At 34.8% G+C, this 19,896-nt stretch overlaps 1 protein-coding gene across 1 annotated transcript in view; it reads left to right on the forward strand.

Annotated features, from left to right (window-relative positions):
• Positions 1-4,389: 4,389 nt before the first annotated feature.
• The window catches only part of LOC104466234 (poly(A) polymerase alpha), a gene marked incomplete at its 5' end in the record, with an annotated part of 34,949 nt that continues 19,442 nt past the window's right edge, over positions 4,390-19,896 (forward strand). Inside the window, 11 exons of the mRNA XM_010079589.1 lie at positions 4,390-4,568; positions 5,185-5,251; positions 6,635-6,716; positions 7,221-7,330; positions 9,332-9,385; positions 12,409-12,520; positions 13,804-13,893; positions 13,989-14,127; positions 15,618-15,690; positions 17,185-17,305; positions 18,212-18,296. Coding sequence (XP_010077891.1) covers positions 4,390-4,568; positions 5,185-5,251; positions 6,635-6,716; positions 7,221-7,330; positions 9,332-9,385; positions 12,409-12,520; positions 13,804-13,893; positions 13,989-14,127; positions 15,618-15,690; positions 17,185-17,305; positions 18,212-18,296 — 1,112 coding nt within the window. The remainder of the gene's footprint in view (positions 4,569-5,184; positions 5,252-6,634; positions 6,717-7,220; positions 7,331-9,331; positions 9,386-12,408; positions 12,521-13,803; positions 13,894-13,988; positions 14,128-15,617; positions 15,691-17,184; positions 17,306-18,211; positions 18,297-19,896) is intronic.

Here is a 19,896-nt window from a genome sequence, read left to right on the forward strand (position 1 = left end):
TAATAGCATGTTAAATTTAACTGTCTCATTTTCTGCACCTTTGTTGTGTATTTATGCTACTAACAGGTAGCTCATGTTCACAACTGAGTGAGAGCAAGATCTTAATGTGTATGGGTGGTTGACTAGAAACAAATAAAAAAAAGTCCCGAACTGTATATTTTTTTTTTTGGTGATGTTAAAAAGAAAAGATTTGTCTTTTGTTTTTAAAGCAAGCCCTGAACAAGCTTTGATTTGAGTGTCAGACCTTGAAAAGGTCTGCCAAATCTGCCTTTTCTGTTGACAGCATTGAGTAGCTAGGATGGGACTTTCTGTTGCTGTTTAATACTGTTTTGTTAATGCTTAACTTCAATGACTAGCAGACTTGACATGCCACCCTTCCACCCCACAAGACGTTAACTTCTCTAATCTTCTCAGGTAGGTTATCATTGACACTTTGAAAAAATTTGGTAGCTTAAACTAAGGGATTCAAAAAGTGATATCATGACATGTCACAGGTGAAAACTAGAACGTCCATATGTCTTTTCAAGAGGGAATGAATTGGAGTAGAGTGTGATCTTCATAGGTTTAGGAAAAAGTAAAAGATAAGTCTAGCAGTGTTGGTCGTTAGCATTTTTCTGGCTAAAATGTAACATGTAAATACAACATCAGAGTTGAAAAAATTAGCACTTAAAGTTTATCTCTCAGTGATAATTTACTTTTAATTTAAAAAGCAGCTAGCAAGTGCTTTATTTGAAGTTTCTTCATTTTGTGGAAGGTAGGGGGGCAGGGAGAAGATATACCTTCACTTGTTTGTTTTGTAGTAACTTTCATTACTTGCTGTCATTCAAATGACTGAACATGGGTTACCTAGCACCACTTTGTTAAACTCATTTAAGGATGCAATAAATTAACTTTCTTGCCAAATAACACTTGTTGTTTTATAAAGGCACTTTTCTGATAGCTTTTTGGTGTGCTACAGAAATCTTAGAATAGCCTGAACTTCAGCAGGTGTAAACAGTTGAGCTTCAATTTAAATACTTTTAGCTGGAGATAACCTGTATTCTCTTCAGTATTAATATATGCTTGATTGTATCTTCTGGAGTTGTAAAATGTTCCAGAAAGCAACTGTGCTGAGGAAGTGATACCATCCCAGTGGAAGTGTTCTTGTTAAATCTTCAACCTTCAGGCACAGGTGTGTGGGAAGATCCTGTGCTGTTGACAACATCCTTATTTCATTCTTATAAAATACATGAATATAAAAGCAGTAGCTGTAACTTCTGCAACTGTTTTTGTGTAACAATTCCTGAATATGTATATGAGGTGATCGATTTAGTAGGTGGTTAAAGCTGTTGTTTCAGGGAACAGTTTCAGAGCTTGTTTTGTGCCCTCTGACCCTGCTCTGATGGTCCTGTAGGGGTTGGAGATAACCCTGGTTTAGGTCATATCATCATGGTATTTTGTGAAGACAGACCCGCACATTGCACTGTCAGGACTGTGCTGTAAACCAGATCAGGGAAGTGATCTGATGTTTGGTTGGTTTTTATGTATTGTAATTTTGGGGGCAAGGTAAAGGATTATTTTTAAGTTTTAGTTCTCGAGCTGGTGAAGCATGCCCCTCACAAGCCAGGGGGATGAGAGGGCTCTGTCAGCATTACTGACTTCAGGAGTCAGTTTTATAGAATCTGGGTCTGAGTGACATTGAGTCTTTTTTTGAAATCTAGGAGCAGCCTCTGCCAGGCTGTGTTTTGTCAGCACTTTCAACGAAGTCTAATACCTTTTGAATTGGATACAGTTTCTAGTTATGGATGGGTGAAAATTACAGTAGACTTTCAGGAAATTGTTACACAAAACTAAAATATTGGTTGTTTTAGATTTCTGCTTTAAAAACTCGTAAGAACAAACTGAAATATTAAATTTAAAAGCAAAATTATTTTTTCAAATTAACAGGTAGCAAAAGGGGAGAATTTGTAGTTTGAATTTAACTACTTGCTTTGTGGTATAAGTAAAAATAATATCCAAAGGATGTTTATGTATTGAGACCTTTTGTATTCTGACTGCTTTTTTAGTAGCAACTAAGTGGCTGAAGCTACTATTTGTGTTGACGTTCCTACTTATTTTTTTTAAGAGAAATTGTTTTAGTGGCTTCCTTTGTCCTTAATTGGAATTAGTATTTGATGTAATTCACCAGAAGATCTTTTTTAAAAAAATGTTTTCATTCACACATGAAGTCCTAAGGTCTGTATGATTTGTTCTACTGCTACCAAATTCTTTATTAGGTAATTGAAACCTCTTAGCTGACAGAAGCACTATCAGATAGTGTTCCAGACATGATTACTTAGGGATTCATTTTTAAAAAAAAATATACTATTTTTTAGTATTTTTTCATTGTGGAAAATTAGGTTTTGTTGATTTCTGTCAATTTTAAGTTAAGATGTTCTATTTTAATACCTAGTCTTCATGGCAATGAGGAATGAAATCCTGAGGAGACAGTGACAACAGATTACAGAAGTAAAAGCAAAGTTGTGCTGTAGTTTTTCCACCGATAATATGTGGTTAGCCTGGAAAATTGTTTCTGGTTTTGTATGATAGAAATAGTATATAACATGTATAAACATGAAGGACTGATAATACAGCAACATACAGGGGAATGTTATGCTTGCCAGGAATGGGACTATTGCATAAACTGCCAGTTTGAATTTTTGACTTGGAGGACTCTCTTTTCTTTAGACCTTATCTCTATGAAAGTTGAAGGAGACCATACTGATGATACAGCTTTTGCACTAGTAAAATGAATAATTAAATTCAGGAAAAAAAGGATTAATGAATAATCTGAATGAAAATATTAGTTATACATTTAGTATTAACAAAGTTACTTTGTACCTTTTGAAAGGGAGTAATCTTATGTAGTAAGAGTATGACTTTAATAATGCAGATGTAACATTTCTACATAAGCATTGCCTTAACTTTCAGGTAGTACTTGCTTTCATTCTTGGTAAGGCTTTTGGAATAGCTGTTGATATAATAGCCACATTTTCTGAAATGTGTATTTTGATGAGAGATCATAATGTTTTTGTTAGTTTCTGAAAGGTTGATTAAGTAACAAGTTGGTTTCAGAAAAGAAGCTTTTCAGTATGCTTAAAACCACTGATTTCTCATTTTCAAAAATTAAAGGTGGGGGACTAATACTAATTATTCAGAGGAAAGTTATCAATATATCAATGTAAAACTAGTATTTAGTGCTGCAGGTAACCTTTAGAGCTTTTTAAATACAGATTTAAGTAGTGTATTTTTTAAAGCTATGAAGTATATAATGAGCAAGACTAAGTGTTCTTAAGCTTAAAATTTGTCTGTCTTAAATGTTACGGTATATAATATATTCAACAATACTGAATATGTTTAAGATTTTTTTTTAATGGCTACTTGTTGTTGCTAGTATCGGTTCAACAGTTTTAACTATGTGGGTATAGCATGCAGTAGTCATTGAATCCAAACACTTGCATGTTACACAGGACCAAGTTTAGTTTTGAAACACTTGGAATTACTAGCCTTAAAGCTCAAAGTGTTCTGAAAATAAGGCTGTGTTCAAATGTGAACATCCCAAACAAATATATGCCCATTATGGAAAACTGCATGGCTGTTTTTCATCCAGGGTGCTCATCTAGGAAAGCTGTTATTAGTTCTCACAATATGATGATAACTTTGCTTTTGTATTTCAAGAAGTTATTTTGCATCATTTCCTCTCATTTTTTGTGGCATTGAAATATGGGGAATTGACTTGAAGTATCATCCTTGTGCTTGAGATTTGGCTCTATTTGGATCTATTTGTGTAGCTTGAAAAATGCAAGGCAAGGATGCTACAAAGGCTTGTAACTGGCCTGTTTACTAGTGAACTAGGTCCTTACAGGTTTAGTCCATTGTGGTGCGTTACTTGCATGAAGTAAAATGTCATGTTAAGGAAACATGAGGGATGTGGAGAGAGTACTGCTTATGTCCTTGGTACTCATGCTACGCAAAGTCTAGCACAAACCTGATATTCTCCCCCCATCCCCTAATGAAGCTGTTGTGTTAGCCAGCAGAGAAGTCGGCTTAAAGCTAACTGTGTGATGCTGATGGGCTCAAAATGTAGTAAAGCCTCCTTACTTAAGTAAATGTTTTGACTGTGTGAAGTCAGCTGATGTAAAAGATCACGCCTCATAGCACCTTGTAACCCTGCAATTGGTATTTAGAGTTGGAGAAAGGTAATTCTATTGTTGTCCTTAATAACACAGGTTTAACACAGATTGATCTGGGAGGTAAATGCGAACAGTAGGCATAACTTTTTATTTCCTTAGTATGTGTATCTTGTCTGCTACCCTGATGAGAAAAAATAATGAAAAGTTTTGTTTCTGTCAGTAACTTTATCTAATTGCCTTTATTAGTCCTGTTACAACCCAGGGATCACAAACACAGCAACTGCAGAAGCATTATGGCATTACCTCACCTATCAGTTTAGCTGCCCCCAAGGAGTTTGACTGCATGCTTACCCAGAAATTAATTGAAACCCTAAAACCTTATGGTGTATTTGAAGAGGAAGAAGAACTGCAACGCAGGTGAGTAAACGTTCACCCTAGCAGTGGTTTTCCCCTATGCTGAAGTTCATGTAGTTGACTAGTGAACCCCAAGCATGTTTATGTTCTTTCAAATTCTTTCTTAAAAACCTAGTGGAATATTGATTTTTTTTTTTTTTTTTTTTTTTCCCCCTCACCATAACAGTAATACCTTGGAACTCAGAAAGGAATTAAAATAACCTTTTAAATTTCAGAGGCTGGCTTGCATTTCTTTCTCTTCATAACTGTGTTGTTGTAGTGGCTCCTGTACTTTTTTCCCCTTATTAAGCCTTCTCAAATTTTTTGCTCTCAGTACTGCTTTTCACTGTTCTTCTAGGTGTTTTATTTTGAAAGTGAGTAGAATTCATATACCTAAAATGTGTATAGGCCTTGCATACTTGCATTTTTTGAGTTTAAATCACTCGAACATCTTTAAAGGGGAAAAATAGTGGGAATATTGTAAGAGTGACTTTGTTTCAGTGTGTAAGATAACAAGATCGGTAATTAGATCTGCAGTGTTACTGTAGTTGACTTACTCTGTAATGTTGATCAGTCTTAAAAAAAGTACGACTAGTTTGATCTAAGTTCATGACCTGTGATTCTACTGTTTTATCAATAGGATTCTAATTTTGGGAAAACTGAATAACCTGGTAAAGGAATGGATACGGGAAATCAGTGAAAGCAAGGTATGGATGTATTTTTTGTGGAACTGCTCATACTAAGACTGCTGTAGGAGGAGAATTCCAAAATATGTTCCCAGTCTAGACAGGATGAATCTTAGATTTGGGGATCAAATTTGATCAAATTAGGAAAACAAATACTACCTTTGTGTAGCTGCTTTTGTTTCCAGGCTGCATCACTGCTTGAAAGTAGAACCATGTCAAAGAAGAAAACTGATAAATATTGGGAAAAGTCATGGTAGTTGTAATAATAATTTTCAATTGTACCCTCTTCTCCCTAGGTAGACATATAGCTTAACTTTTTGTTGAGGTATATATGTATAATATTATGCTTTATGCTTAGGTTGTTTGGCTTTGTGAACCAATGCTAGATATTAAAATTGACTTCTTGCACCTTTATGATCCGGGTCTTTTTCTTTTGTGTCATTCCTATAATGTTAGTTCTGTAGACTCTCTGCCACCCCTACACACAACTTTTACAAGTCTATAATTAAAAAAAAAAAATCTAAATATGGCAATGGCTTTTTTTTTAGGGGTAGAAAAAATTTTTTAAGATGTTTTTCTTTGAGTATATTTAGGATTGTATTTCTTCTCTACATTTCTCTTACAAAATGGTAATTTATATATGAACAAGATAATGGGTGGGAACGACCTTGCTGTATATGTGTTGATCCTTACAAAAAACCAGTGAGAATATCTTGACTGGTGTAAGATTGGAAACTGCTCAAGTTAATCCAATATACGTTGCAAAATACTTAATTGTTTGATTTGTTTGTGTCTTTTCCTGTGTAAGCATTAATGTAGGGCTTCAGATTGTAATATTGCATCTTGTTGTGAAAGGGCAGCTCTTTCTGCCCATGGTACTATGGAGTCAAGAGTTTTTCAGATACAAGTCTAGGAACTTTAGTAGATGCACCCAAGCAATTTTAACATAAATACCTCTCGCAAAGCCAGACTTTATCTAAAGAACGTAGAATGGGTGTCTCTGAAAGTAATTTGATAAATACTGATAGTGCAAATAGTATTTTTCTGTTGCTCTAAATTTGAGTCCATAATAAATTTCTAAGTCGGTCTAAAATGCCTGAGTGTTAACCAAATATGTTTAACGTCCATAATATTTTAGAGCTTTTGCATCTGAAGTGTAGAACTGCTGGAACAATTATCAAGTTTGAGGCAGTAATGTGTAATGTAGTTGAAATGTAACAATAGTTCCCAAGTGGCAAGCATACCTTTGTCTTTGCTGTAAATGCTGAGATTATTATTTCAGTAGTAACTATACCTTAAACAATCTAAATTTCGTGGAATATTTTGCCTTTTATTTTAAAATAAGTTGTATACGTCATTATAACTTGTTAAGGTAAAATAACCAATTTTATTTGCTCCATTTAGAATCTTCCACAGTCTGTAATAGAAAATGTTGGAGGAAAAATCTTTACATTTGGATCCTATAGATTAGGGGTTCATACAAAAGGTAACATTTACTTTATAATAAAAACTCGTGTGTTTGAGGCAATGATGCATATATGAATGTCACACTTAAGTTACAATAACTTTCTGTCTTTTGAAGTGGTGTCAGATGTTTTAATTTTTGTCAGCTATCTCTAGTTTTCACTCTAAAAGAAATAAATTCCTGTATTATGCTTTTGTCATGGGTTGGGAACAGACCAAAAAATTGGGAATTATTTAAAAATAGAGAAAATTGTATGCTTGGCTTCTCATGGTTTGTTCTTTGACAATTGCTACAAACGTTCCATGATTGAAAGAAGAATTTATGTATGTATTCAGTATACTTAATGGCCATGAACATTTTTTAATTTTTTTTTCATTTGGTTTGACTTCGTATTCCCAATAAGAGCTGTTCTACAGGAAGAGAAACTAAATTTTCCTGTTTGGTTTCAAAAAAATTTATGGCTATTGCTGGCATTTCATGTGTGTGAACTGCGGGTAACTTACTTGTGCTCATAAACAATTTCAGGTGCTGATATTGATGCCCTGTGTGTTGCACCAAGACATGTTGAAAGAAGTGATTTTTTCACATCATTTTATGAAAAACTGAAACAACAAGAAGAAGTAAAAGATCTGAGGGTATGTGAACTGCCTGTTACAGCTAACTGAACTGCTGATGTTAAAAGTTAATAGTGGAAGATAACACATGAAATAAGTAAATATAACTTTACTGTTAAGGCTTGCAGTGGAATTTTAGTTAAACCTGCAGCAAAGTCTATCACCATAATTGAAATAAATAGAGATTCTTTCACATTTTCTCTGTTCGCACTTTATAGAGACACTCATTTAAAATTCTGGATGGTAGAATGATCTAGCATGTGTGTTAGTACAGCAAAATTGAAATTTCTGCATGTTCTCTGGCAGTAGGCAGATGCAAATGCAAGTGTTAGCTTGAAAAGGATCAGGACCAAACTTGTGTGTTTTAATGAAACTTTTAAGAACAGCAGCATAATAGTATACTTTGTAATTTCATGCTTATAGAAAGAACTACAGTGGTTGATGTTAACTGAACCTTCTATATTGGCTGTCAGCTGTGCATTTGAAAATGGAACTTAAATTTTTAGTATGTCTCATTAGATGCGAGATTTTTGGCATGTAAAGATGAAGATTTCCCTTGTAGGAATAGAAGACACACTGGTATACAGTATTTTGTTTCTAGTATACTTAAATGACAAACCTCCCTAAGCCAGCTGGTGGGAGCTTTAATGTTCTCAGTGTAGGCTCAGAGTAAATTTTCTCTCCTGCAATTCTTTTTTTCTTTTTTTTTTTTTTTGATAAAGATAGTTGCTGCCAAGTCTTGACCTTTGTTTGATTTAGTCCTGCTCCCCTAAAACAAATGGAGCTGTGTCTGCAGCATTCTTCCATTCTGTGCATGCTGTAGTTGGTAACTACCACGGTAGTGCAAACATGTGGCGGTAATATATGCACTGAAACAGCTGTTTGAATGCTTCTGAACACTTTTAGTAATCTTTAAATCCACATGCTGTAATTAAGAGGATTCTGATTTTCAAATTTCCAATTAAGTTTGTTAAGCTCTTATCTAACTCAAGCTAATGTAGTTGATTTAGCAGTAAGGTAGATCTGTGTACACTATTCTGTGTAGCTCTGCAATGATGCAAATAACCTTTAGGTCAGGGCGTCATGACACTTTTGATTCATTCCAACTAGGTCTGAGAAAGTTTTGTCTATCTCCATTTTTCGGGAACCTAGACTTTCTTAATGGTTGCTCTAGTGAGTGAGTCTGAGACCTGTAAGCTTCATATTTTGCTTAGGCTCCATCCTGCCAACCAGTAATATTAAGGTGACCTTAACTAAGGCTAAGTGCATAGGGTAGTGTGGTCACTTCATTTTGTTGAGAACTGGAACACTCTTAGAACTGTGTATAGCCTTTGTCAGTTCCTAAAATTTCTTATTTGAAGGTATGCAGTTCTCTTTGCTTTTACAAAAGCAGTGCTCTGCAGATCTGCACTTAGTTAAGGTGCTCATTTCAGGAAGGTGGTATTCCTAGCTGATCCCTGAGCAGACATCAAATTCCATATTTTCATCATGGATACGGTTTGTCAAAGTACCTTAACGACTACATCTAGAAAAGATGCTCAGACTCTGGAGACTGGTGACGTGCATCTGGTTTAGGTGAAGTCAGACTGCATAGTTGTACAGTTGTCTCCTTGTAATTTCTCATAAAATACTAACTGCAGAAACGATAGAATTAAGAGGACTCTTAGAGTAAGAATTCCCAGAGATTGGCCTTAGAATACTTAGAGATGCTTTGATGAATAAAAGATGCTTGGTCCTGTCCTACATGTAGTGAGAGAGTTGGACCTTTAGGTAACTTCATCAGAGCTGGTTGGTATGAGTTTGGGTTATAATTAATGTCTAGAGATCTTTAGCACATAGTAAATCAGTGCTTACTGCATAAATCCTCAGTGGTGGAGGAAGACAGTGCTGACAAAAATCAACTTGAAAACAGAAAAGCATCTGTATAAATAGCATTGCGTTGTGATTGTTTAGACCTGCTAGCTATTGCTTGTAAATGTTCTTCTCTATACTGAAAATAAAATATAATTTTTTTCCCCCCAGGCTGTTGAAGAAGCTTTTGTCCCAGTTATTAAACTTTGTTTTGATGGAATAGAGGTAAAGATAATATTTTATTTCATTTTGGTAGAATATGGTTAAAACAAAGTTTTCAAGATCTTCCTATCTCATGTAGTAGTCGTTAACATGAATGCTCTTGAAGTGACTCTAAGTTCATACCCAAGTCCTTGACAACAGTCTTCAGTTGTGTAATTTATAGTGGGGATGTAAGACTGAAACAAGTCTTTCTTGAGGTCCATAAAGCTGTGTGTAGAATATCTCCCTGGTACTTTCTTAGGCATTGCTACCCACTTGTACTGATCAGTTTACTGACCTGTAGAGTACCAATATTGGCATTATTAAGACTTAATATTTAATAGAAATTAATAAATAATATGGCTTCAGTAATTTTTTGGCTTCTAATTTTCAAAACTTTAAATTCAGATTTGCTTCAGTAACTTATACTATAGGAAGTTCTGTGTTCTTTGATCAGTTCTCAAAAATGGGCTGCTGAAAGCAAACTGACTATCCCCTTTGTCCTGATTGCTTTGGACATCTGTAAACACACGACCAAAGCAATGGTTCTGGTGCCTCTAGCCTGATGGATCAGCTGTCTTGGAGTGATGAACTTGCTTAACTTGATTTTTACAATTTTGGGAGAAGTTGCTGAGAAAACAGGAACACTGGTTTCAGATGGTACTCTGTTAATGTGTCTCAGACTGTTTTATAGTCAACCTGTCATCTTGGCGACAAGACAAAAACATATTAACTGCTCATACACACAGTTCATCAGACTTACAGTTGGATTATGGCAGCCAGTAACTGATGGGTATAAGAAGGGTACTTCACAGTGGGGAAGAGAATTCCCATGCTAATCTTCTGACACGTGACATGATTTGAAGAGCTGTGGTATTGTATGCAATACTGGACAGTTCGTTCTCTCCCAGTTGGAGTTAAATCTCTGCCTTGCAATTATAGTGGTCATTAGTTAGGGTACTGGCAGTTTTTGAGTCTTGGGAAGATGAACCACCCCCTTTGCCCTTATCCATCCAGCTTTACTTATTTGTATTTTCACTGACGTTTCTGTCAGTTGACACTTAGGCAGAGAGATGTATTTTCTCCAAATGAGAGAGATGTGCAGAGAAATGTAATACCATGCAGTAAGCTAGCCTGTGACTTTGCGTGTGTGTTGGCCACTTTATTACTGTCCATATACAGTTGGGTATTAGGAACACTTTTCTGGAGAATCTGTTTTCTCTTTACATAGCTTGGGTATTAATTCTAAATATTGAAAGTTGCCATAGGAGTCCTCTGGTTAGTCTGTTTTTTGTATTTTTTTTAAATCATTTATATTCAAGCCAGTGTTGTCTCTCCTTTTTTAAAAACGAAATTCCAAATACGAGCCTAAATAGGGAAATTAAAGGATTGTCTGCTGTAAGAGAAGTAGTATCTTGCTCCAATATAGGAATTTATTATGTGTTCTGGTGGCTTAGGTTTATGACTGAGACTTAACACATGTTGCTGAGAGTGCATGACAGTTCTCTGGTCTTGAACGCTAACTTATAAGTGCTGTTTTTATGTATAGTATCAGAAGATTTTAATTTAATTTTCCTTTTCCTAATCCAGGCAAAAGGTGTTAGAATTTTTTCTCTGAAAATAACAACTTAAAACTAAAGTTCTTTTCCTGAGTTCTGTGGCGATCTTGTCAGTTAAACTTCAAAAGTTTCTGCCAATACCAGTTTTTACAGCTGCATTTTATGTTCTTGCTTAAAATAAACAAGAACCTTCTTGATTTTTTTTTTGTTCTTCCTGTATAAAAATGATTTCCTGACCCCCTGTGCCTGTGTTCCCCTTCACCAAAAAAGATATAGGACCGGCTATTCGTTTCTTTGTTTGAAAAGTTTTGTTGTCAATGAACTTTAAATCTAGACCTAGAGATCAGAACAGAACTTCAAGCTGAAGTTAATTTTGAACTTGTTTTACTTGGAAAAGCAATATTTTTGACTTCAGTGGAAACTTCTATTTGTACTGCATGTTATTAAGACCAGCTATTAAACACTTCAAAATAAGTGCACTGAAATTACTTTTCGTTGGAGAAGTGCTTCGTAGGTTAAAACAGATGGATGCAAAATTTTAAGCGCTTAATGAAAGTTCTTCATTTTAAGATATCTTCAGCTTCGTTTTATGTGAAATAATTTTAATGTAACTAAAATGTTGTTTGTCCTTGGTGCAGTAGCACTAAGTATTTAATCGTCTTGCCAGGTGAAATGCTTAAAGGCCTCATCTGATGATGGGAGCTTCTTGCCTAGCAGACAAGTTGCTGATAGGCAATTTATATTCTCATACTGAGTGACTGATACCTAATCTAAGACTGCAAAGGCAAACTAACTTCTCTACTCTGTGTAATGTCCTTGCTCTGTATGGGACAGTGTAAAACTCCAGTTCAATGCTGAATTGTATCTTAGATGTTCTTGATGTAGAAAAGCTATGATGACACGTTATTGCAGAAGTAATAGCAAATAAACTTGACATAATTTCAGAACTTAACGTATTCATTCTTGCTCAGTAGCTTGCTGGATTTTCAGAGCTTCCTGTTTTCTGTAATCAGATATGCAGACTGTTCATAGATACTGGTCCTATACAGAGGCAACTAGTTGCATGTGTGCCAGAGTCTCCTAGTTTTTCTGTAATTCAGTGATAATTTTGGAGTATTTAGGTTAAAACTAGGTTATGTTTTCACGACTTGCTCTCATGTAGCAGAATTTTGTATTCTGGACCTAGAAGTGGTGCTTGTCCCCAAATGATTTTTATTTACATTAACAGTCCACATCATTTTTATGTGTGTGCTGGTTCTGTATTAGTTTTAATGTGTATTTTATCATCTTGGAAAAGGAGCCCTAAGATAGATGAAGCATCTGAAAGTGTTTCTTTTAATGTCTGTGAAGGGTGTTAGTGTGTATTTAAAGAGATTCTTTGTACTAGGAAGACTACTGTTCTTATTATTAGTTAATTTGATGAAAATGGGTTACAGAATTCTACAGAAGAAGGAACAGTTTTCTAATGTCTTATCTCTTTTTTTTAAGATTGATATTTTGTTTGCAAGATTAGCACTGCAAACTATTCCTGAGGACTTAGACCTACGAGACGATAGCCTACTTAAAAATTTAGACATTAGATGCATACGAAGTCTTAATGGTATGTATATACAGTTTTGCATATAAACTTCCCATCTAGTCTTTTAATAAGTGTCCTAGATTGTTTGATACAGTAGTTTAGTTGTGGACTTGACTGAAAATATAGCAACTCCATATCTGGAAAGGAAGTTATAGCCAGTTTTCTGTATCCTTTTGGAGAGAAGGGTTGTTTATTGTTGGCCAGATTTTGATAAAATTTTTTCTTTTATTTAGGTAGTAAATGGTTCTACCTAGAAATTAATGGGACTTGCAAGACTTCTGTGTGGAGCACTGTCTATTTCTAGAAATAAATGTGTGCGTGTTTTCTAATTTGTATGTGTTTTAATATGCATAAGCATACATGAAATTGCTTCAGTGATAAATTGGAGATATCAAAATACTGTCAGTTTGAGTTCAGGTCTTTAGTGGCTTGCCAGTTTGTGTAATCCTTAACTTTTCTGTAATACCACAGCTTAAAAAATTATTTAAGTATTGGATGGTAGGGGCTTCAACCAGTATGCAACTTGTCAAGGAAGAGGAACATGTGATATATCACTGACTTTTTATGAGCTGAAAACTTGATAATTTGAGATTACTACAGCAATTTGTGCTGTTTTGTGAAATTAACATTTATGTAGTCTCTAGAATTCATAGCTGCTTCTTGGCTGCTTTGAAAGGAACTTTTCTAGTGTTAGGTAATACCATTTTCTGGCAACTAGCTCTCTGCAACTATGTAGTAGCTATGAACAACTACTTGTTCTTGATTAAAAAGAAAAAAGCAGTTAATGTTGTAATTTGTAGTGTTATTCTAAGCCTGAAAATATCCCATCAAAGTAATTATACAACTCAAATGTCTAAAACATATTCTTTTTAGTGTGTTCTTGTGAATTCAAACAAAGATTTGACCAGATTTTCTGTAGGTCCATCAAGACTCATGCTTTTTTAAATTTGTCTGCATGTTCTATGATAGGCTGCATGTAATCCCGTAATAGCAGAATATGAAACTTGTTTGTTTCTTAAACAGCTTATACAGTTCATTAATAATAACAGAAAGTCAAGTAGCAGTCCAAAACTATAACTGTGTGCATGAATTATCTTACTGAGTGCTGCTGTAAAACAGTGAAAAAGGGAGGAAAAAACAAAACAAAAATGTTAAGCTTTCTAATTTAAAACAAAAGTGATCAAAATATGAAATGAGTTTCCAGCATGCTGATCTAAAAAGTCTGATAGCTTTGAAGGTGAGGGAGGGTAAGCCAGCAAAAAACTTCAGAGGCAACAACCGTAATGGATTCTTTCTTTTGGCAGGTTGCCGGGTAACCGATGAAATTCTGCATCTAGTACCAAACATTGACAACTTCAGGTTAACACTGAGAGCTATCAAACTGTGGGCAAAACGTAAGCAGTTTTATTCCCAAAAATTGTGAAGTTTTCATTAACTCTTATGGTTGCTGATAACTCTCCTTTTTGTCTCTTTCCTTCTCAATCCACAGGCCACAACATCTATTCCAATATACTAGGTTTCCTTGGCGGTGTTTCCTGGGCTATGCTAGTAGCAAGAACTTGCCAGCTTTATCCAAATGCAATAGCATCAACTCTTGTACATAAATTTTTCTTGGTATTTTCTAAATGGTATGTTTTTTATTTTAAATTTAGATTACACTAAAATAAAATTGTTTGTAGACACTAAATTTTAGTCCTGTTTTTATGGTATCACTTTCAGCTGTTAGCAGGTTAAGATGGTAGTTATAAGCATTGTTCTTGCTGCCAGAAAGTTGTTAGCTTCAGGTTTTCAATAAGTCATCCAACATATCTTGTTCTTAAAGCATTCAAAACAAAAACACACCGTTTTTAATTAAAATTTTCTTAAGTATGTCATAACTCAATATTATCTCTTCAGATAAAATACTTAGTGCAAAATAAGAGCTGACACCCCAAAATTCAGTCTTTTACCATTCAGATACTGGGCTAATGGGAAAAGGAGGAGGTATGTCAGTATCTGGTTTAGGCACATAGTTTAAATGCAGTTCAGGAGAACCAAGGGCAGAAGTGTGTTTTTTAGTCCTGTGAGTGTGGAGAGGTAAGTGTTTTGGAGTTACGTGTAGTTTCATACTCCTGCGCTAGTTACCTCAGAAAGATTGTTTGAGTAACTCTGATGGGAGCAGCGAGAACATTCAAAGTAAATTTAGAATGAATGGGACAAAAATGTACTTCGCAGGTTACAAATTAATACTGTTTTTCTTGAAAGAAAAAAAAAGTGTGTATGGATACCTATATTCTTCATGAGATATTGGCAGATTTTTAAGAATCATTGTACCAAGTTGTTGATTTAGTTCGAGTATATTGTCTTTCCTTCCTAATGTGAAGGTAATTTGCACAGTTTCATGGTCTTGAATCCATAGGATGTGTAGCTCTTTGAGGTACCTAGTGTTTAATAATACCATGCCACACTAAGGTAATAGAGGAAAATTGGTTGCAAGCTCTGTTCCGTATGCTGCTGTCCATTTTATCTGCATAGCACAGGAGCGTTAATGTACAAATACGAACAGATTAACTGACGTCTATTCTTTATAGGAAGATAACTTTGCTCATGGGAGTAGAGATAACTTGAAGGAAAAGTAACATTTCTGTTCCTCTTTCTTAGTGTTTCATTCAGCATGGTTTCTTTTTGTCTTGATTTGAATTTTTTTGAGACATGTGCTTTGTAACAATCCTATGATGCTGTAATCATGCTGGCTGTTTCTTCTGTAGTTTGTCCATGAAGCAGCTAGCTTGAAGATGGACCTGATGTCAATCTCCATAGACGAATTTATCTTTGATAGGTAGATTTCAAGAAGAATTTAGGAGAGTTTACTTTAGTTATCTAAACCAGTGGTTATAAAGTTCCAAGACTGCAGAAAAATCATTGCTCTGATGCCCTGGAGAAGCTAATTACAGCTGTATTGTAGTTCAGCAATACACCTTATTTAAACAACACCAGTTAGACCAGCTTAGTCTTGAGGAAATGATGCTATCTATACCTTGAGAGCAGGATACGAAGGATCACATTCAAAAGTATTGTTTGTTGAACGTACATGGTTGTATCCAATAGTCTTATTCAGTGCTACAATCTTTTTGAACAGGGAATGGCCAAATCCAGTGCTATTGAAACAGCCAGAAGAATGCAATCTTAATTTGCCTGTATGGGACCCAAGGGTTAGTGTGTTATTTTTTCCCCTCTAAGTCACACTGTACAATAAATTCAGTTGCTTAAAGAATCCTTGGTGAACTTCATTTTAGGTTTATTAAACTTAATATTTGGTATTATGTCATCTTTATAAGTAACCTCTAGTTCTTCTGAGTGTGGAACAATGTTAGCTTAACTTTGTAAACTGACCGCCTGAAGCACAGTTGCTGAACAATGTACTTTTTGCTCCCAACTTCTACAGTAAGTGATCTTAATAAATATTCAGTGTAATTAGATACATGCCTTAAAGCAATGCATTTTTAAAAAACTGCTTATCTTAAAACCAAAACTGTTTGTTTCTGACTTAAAACCTGTTTACTTTTCCGAGTCTATTGATTTCACTTCCGTGCAACAGTCATAGCTGGATAGGTTTGTTTCCATATAGTTGTAGTAATGTGTCTTTTCATCTTGGACCGAAGAAGATCATAACTTGAAATCTTAAGTTGTTTTGTATGTTATTTATAGTATTTGATCTCTGTAGCACCTATATTAAGGACATGGAACATTAATGTCCTTCAGGCAGTCAATAAAATGGCTTGCAGAAGATGCACAGCTCACGTTCTGAGGTTTCAGTAGGGCGTAGCGTGAATGTGTTCATTTCTGGTTTGTCAATTTTAGAATCGTTAGTGTTCAACTAATCTTTTGGGTGAATAGTGTAGGCACCAGAGGTTGAGTTATATGCCCTTTTTGTGCTTCAAATCTGTTTTTTTTCTGGTTGACAAAAGTCCACATTTAAATAATGTGAGACAGCTGAAAGTGTTCTTGAATCTTACTGTTATTCCTGGGGTAAGGGGTTCAAGGTCAGCGTGTGATAGGAACCGTCTATTTTGTAGTAGCTAAACAAAGTGGGGTAAGTTAATGACAGGGTTTTGTCCTTGCTGTCTACACATTGCTATCCTAATGTTATTTAAAATGTATTATGTGTGCGTGTGTTTTGTCCCTTTGTTTCCCTGTGTGCTGTTTAATAAAAGATACGTTAACACAAGCAATGCTTCTGTTAGGTCGACGAGAGCCTCTCATCTTAAGCTGGCTCTTTATTTTCAGTAGTGTTACAAAAATAAAGTGTAAAATATCTTTCACAAGGTCTGAAGACAGTCCTTCTTCTGAAGGTGCTCATGTGGTGATAAAGTATCCTTGTTTTGACATGATCACAAGCTTATTTCTATTAAAGAGAAAAATAGTTCTGTTCAGTTGATATTTCTGGACTTAGAAATGCCTGCAACTTGATCTTAATGTGCTGACAGGTTACAGCCCTCCCATGTGACTGTGGTTCAGAATAATGTTCTTTGTGGAAACATTATCCTTGTTTTCTAAACTTTCTCTAAACTACTGGTAAATTTACTTGGTCTGCAAACTAAGATCTCTTAGAACTTAAGACTCAGTTGTAGTAAAGGGAAAAAAATCCAAATTTGTTAACTCGTGTGTATGCTTGAAGAAAACTGATTGGCTGTTGTTATATATAGGTAAATCCCAGTGATAGGTACCATCTTATGCCTATAATTACACCAGCATACCCACAGCAGAACTCTACCTACAATGTGTCCGTTTCCACACGGATGGTCATGGTTGAGGAATTTAAACAAGGTAAGTATTATCTTATGCTCTCTATATGAATGTATTCAAACAGATGTAAAATAGTTCCATTGTGGGTATGCTCTGTGAGTGGGGAGGTGGGAGGATGTTAAATAGCTTCTTGATGTGAAACTCTCTTCCAAGGGAAGTAGAACTCGGTCTGTTACACTTGAAATTCCAAATTTGGTAGAGACTTCAGCAGATCTGTCCTTCACTCTTAGAAACTGAGGTTGATTAACTAGAATGCCTTGTGCTCTGGAAATTAGAATTAATGGTACAATATATTTTTGTTTATTTTTGTGGCTTTTGATAGTGTCCTGCCATTTGGAAGATTAGTGTAGTAATCACACCTGATGGCCAGTTCTAGGCCTAATGTAAGACAATATACTTGCTTGTAGATGAGCCCTCTAGATTTATCCTAATCATCTACTTGGATAATAATGATGGTACATAAAACATCATCAAAGCAAGGAGTAGACTTGATGCAGAGAGCAACTACTAGTAGCTCTCTCAGGCAGAGAAGTAACTTGTCTCGCTGTTTCTTTGCCTTTGCACAAGAGATAATTCAGGTACTGTAAGGAAAAAATAATCTTTGGACTGACTAGTTTAGTTACTGTGGCATACACAAAAGATTAAATTGAGCTATGTTACACTGATGACTTAGTGTATTTTTGCTTTGCAGTCTGATCGATTAACATACATTTCTAAATGTATTTTATTGATGTTCTTTTAGTAACATGGTTTGTGTAACTAATGACCACTTAATGTATGACTGGAATATAAAGGTGGTTGATAAATTCCTTTTAATTTGAAGGGGGGAAGTAATTCATAGTAACCTTTGCTAAGTTAAGCTGTTTTTATTCTGCGCACTAAACTGTATTTAAAAAAAAAAGTTGAAATGTTTTTTTTATAATTTAGGTCTTGCTATCACAGATGAAATTTTGCTGAGTAAGGCAGAGTGGTCCAAACTTTTTGAAGCTCCAAACTTCTTTCAAAAGTACAAGTATGTATTTTATGGCATGGCAGAATATTTTAAGTTTTATCAGTTAAAATATCTAATGATGCTCGTAGCCTAGGATCTTAAATATACATACATTAGACTTATAAATGTTTTGTTAGGATTTTTCTATACAGAGGGGGAGTGAGTGCACTATTGTCCTTTCTCATAGAAAGTGAATAATTTCCTCACGTACTTTTTTTTGCCTTTAGCATATATTTCAGAAACCTCTTAGTCCCTGGCCAGATATTTAAATATGGATATTTAGTTAACTTATACAGTTGGTAGGCTACCAATAAAATTGAAGACATATCAGCTGGTTTGACTAACAGAAGTGTTCTTCAGTGGTGTCAGTAAGCATTCTAAAAATGGGTCTTGCCTCCCAGGAAACAAGATATTAAAAACTAATTCTGAAGGTCAATGTTAAGATGAATACATACTTGAAACTGTGTTTTCTTCTGTCAATATAGTCAGCAGTTCACTCTGATAATAAAATATATTTTTGCAATTGTGTTGACTAACTGCCAGATGTACTAGTTATTACTAGATTATTTTTTTTTCCACTAAAGCTTAAGGCTTTTGGCTCTTTATTAATACTCTTTCACACCTAGCTTCTCTAATTTTGTAATGTCTCTAAGGGTAATACTGAAGTTGACACTTCACCTTTTTAGGGTTTTTAGTAGTATGCTTGTGGGGCAGAAGCTTGTTAAATGTATATGGACTTGCTGAAAGTTGTATTTTTATAATAAATATGATTATTAAAATATGGACTACATCTTCTTTGCCCTCAGTTGAAATTGGAGACCCCTTTTTCTTGAAGCAGGATCAAATATATTTTACACCTGTTTCTGTGTTGGGTGGTTGGTTGGTTATGTACTAATCTAAACAAGATTGAAATATACAGTTCCCCCATTAAAAGAGACTGATGACCTCCATAATGTGTCTGTGTTTTGTTTCTATAACTTTTGCATGATAAAAGCTTTAAAACATTTGGATGGCTTTTATGTTGTACCATGGAGATTAAGTTTGAATACACTTAAAAGAGCACTATAAAAATGTTATTTTTTTTAAGTTAAAAATGGGCTGCAGACAAATCAGTTTCTATTCAAGAAGTTGCTAGTAAGTTCCCTATTAGACTTTCTTTGTTTCTTTCAAAACTAGGAAAAAACCAGGAAATATTAAGTGTTCAAAACTAGGAAAAAACCAGGAAATATTAAGTGTTATTTGGAATAATCTCCATTTTAATACAGTTTTTTTTTGTGTACCAGCTTTAGCCATTTTGACAGTTTTAGCAACAAAAGCTTCTCTTGCCAACGTCAAGTATCCAGGTTTTCTGTTTTGCACAAAATGTCTTTACTTAAATTATTTTTTTTCCCTAAACCATGGAATGGTATTATGGAGCCTACTTTAATTTAAATTACCCAAGTTTTTCTCTGATTTAAAGAATTACAGCTTTAAAGGTTTGGTTAGTAACCTTTACAGAAAATAATCATTGTATGCAGTCATCAGTATGCAATATATGTGGCTCTGTTGGTCAAATCTCTATCTGAAAGCTAGATGTCAGATTTTGTTTTTCCTCTTCACAGTCTCCTATTTAAATTGTAGA

This window comes from Pterocles gutturalis, unplaced genomic scaffold (genome assembly GCF_000699245.1).
Source record: "Pterocles gutturalis isolate BGI_N339 unplaced genomic scaffold, ASM69924v1 scaffold10649, whole genome shotgun sequence".
Classification (NCBI taxonomy): Eukaryota; Metazoa; Chordata; class Aves; order Pterocliformes; family Pteroclidae; genus Pterocles; species Pterocles gutturalis.